The sequence below is a fragment of the Trypanosoma theileri genome, assembly GCF_002087225.1.
Source record: "Trypanosoma theileri isolate Edinburgh chromosome Unknown TM35_Tth_41_V1, whole genome shotgun sequence".
In the NCBI taxonomy this organism is placed as follows: domain Eukaryota; phylum Euglenozoa; class Kinetoplastea; order Trypanosomatida; family Trypanosomatidae; genus Trypanosoma; species Trypanosoma theileri.
Genome location: NW_021639883.1, coordinates 181,578 through 181,944, shown reverse-complemented (window position 1 = coordinate 181,944; position 367 = coordinate 181,578). Strand labels below are relative to the sequence as shown.

Below are 367 nucleotides of genomic sequence, written 5' to 3'. Positions count from 1 at the left end.
GCCTCTGTGTTAACAGTGGTTTATGGTACCTATCCACCGGCTCAGCGGCTGAGACTACTGCTGCCGTTGTGTAAGCGCTGGAATGTGTGTGTGCCACCCAAGACTGACGGTGTGCATGAGGATGACTACTGCCGTGGGGTGGTACAGCAACTGGCTTTGAAGGCTGGCCGTGTGTGTGACAGGAAGGGGGACAGGAATAGTGTGGAAACGTTATCAACAATGAGTACGGTTGCTTCTGTGAATGACCGATTGGATTTTATTTACAGCGAAGATAGAATACAGCCTACATGCTTTGGTGTCGATGGTGGGGCAACACATTGTCAGCACAGTTATTCTGGAGATGGCACTGTGTATGTTGAGGACCTCT

General features: G+C 50.4%; 1 protein-coding gene across 1 annotated transcript; it reads left to right on the top strand.

Moving 5' to 3' along the window:
- Window positions 1–6: 6 nt before the first annotated feature.
- Window positions 7–366, top strand: TM35_000411670 (receptor-type adenylate cyclase; the record flags this gene model as incomplete). The annotated part of the gene is made up of 1 exon (XM_029029875.1): window positions 7–366. A coding segment is annotated over one exon (360 nt), but the record flags the coding sequence as incomplete, so codon positions are not given.
- Between the last annotated feature and the right edge of the window lies 1 nt (window position 367).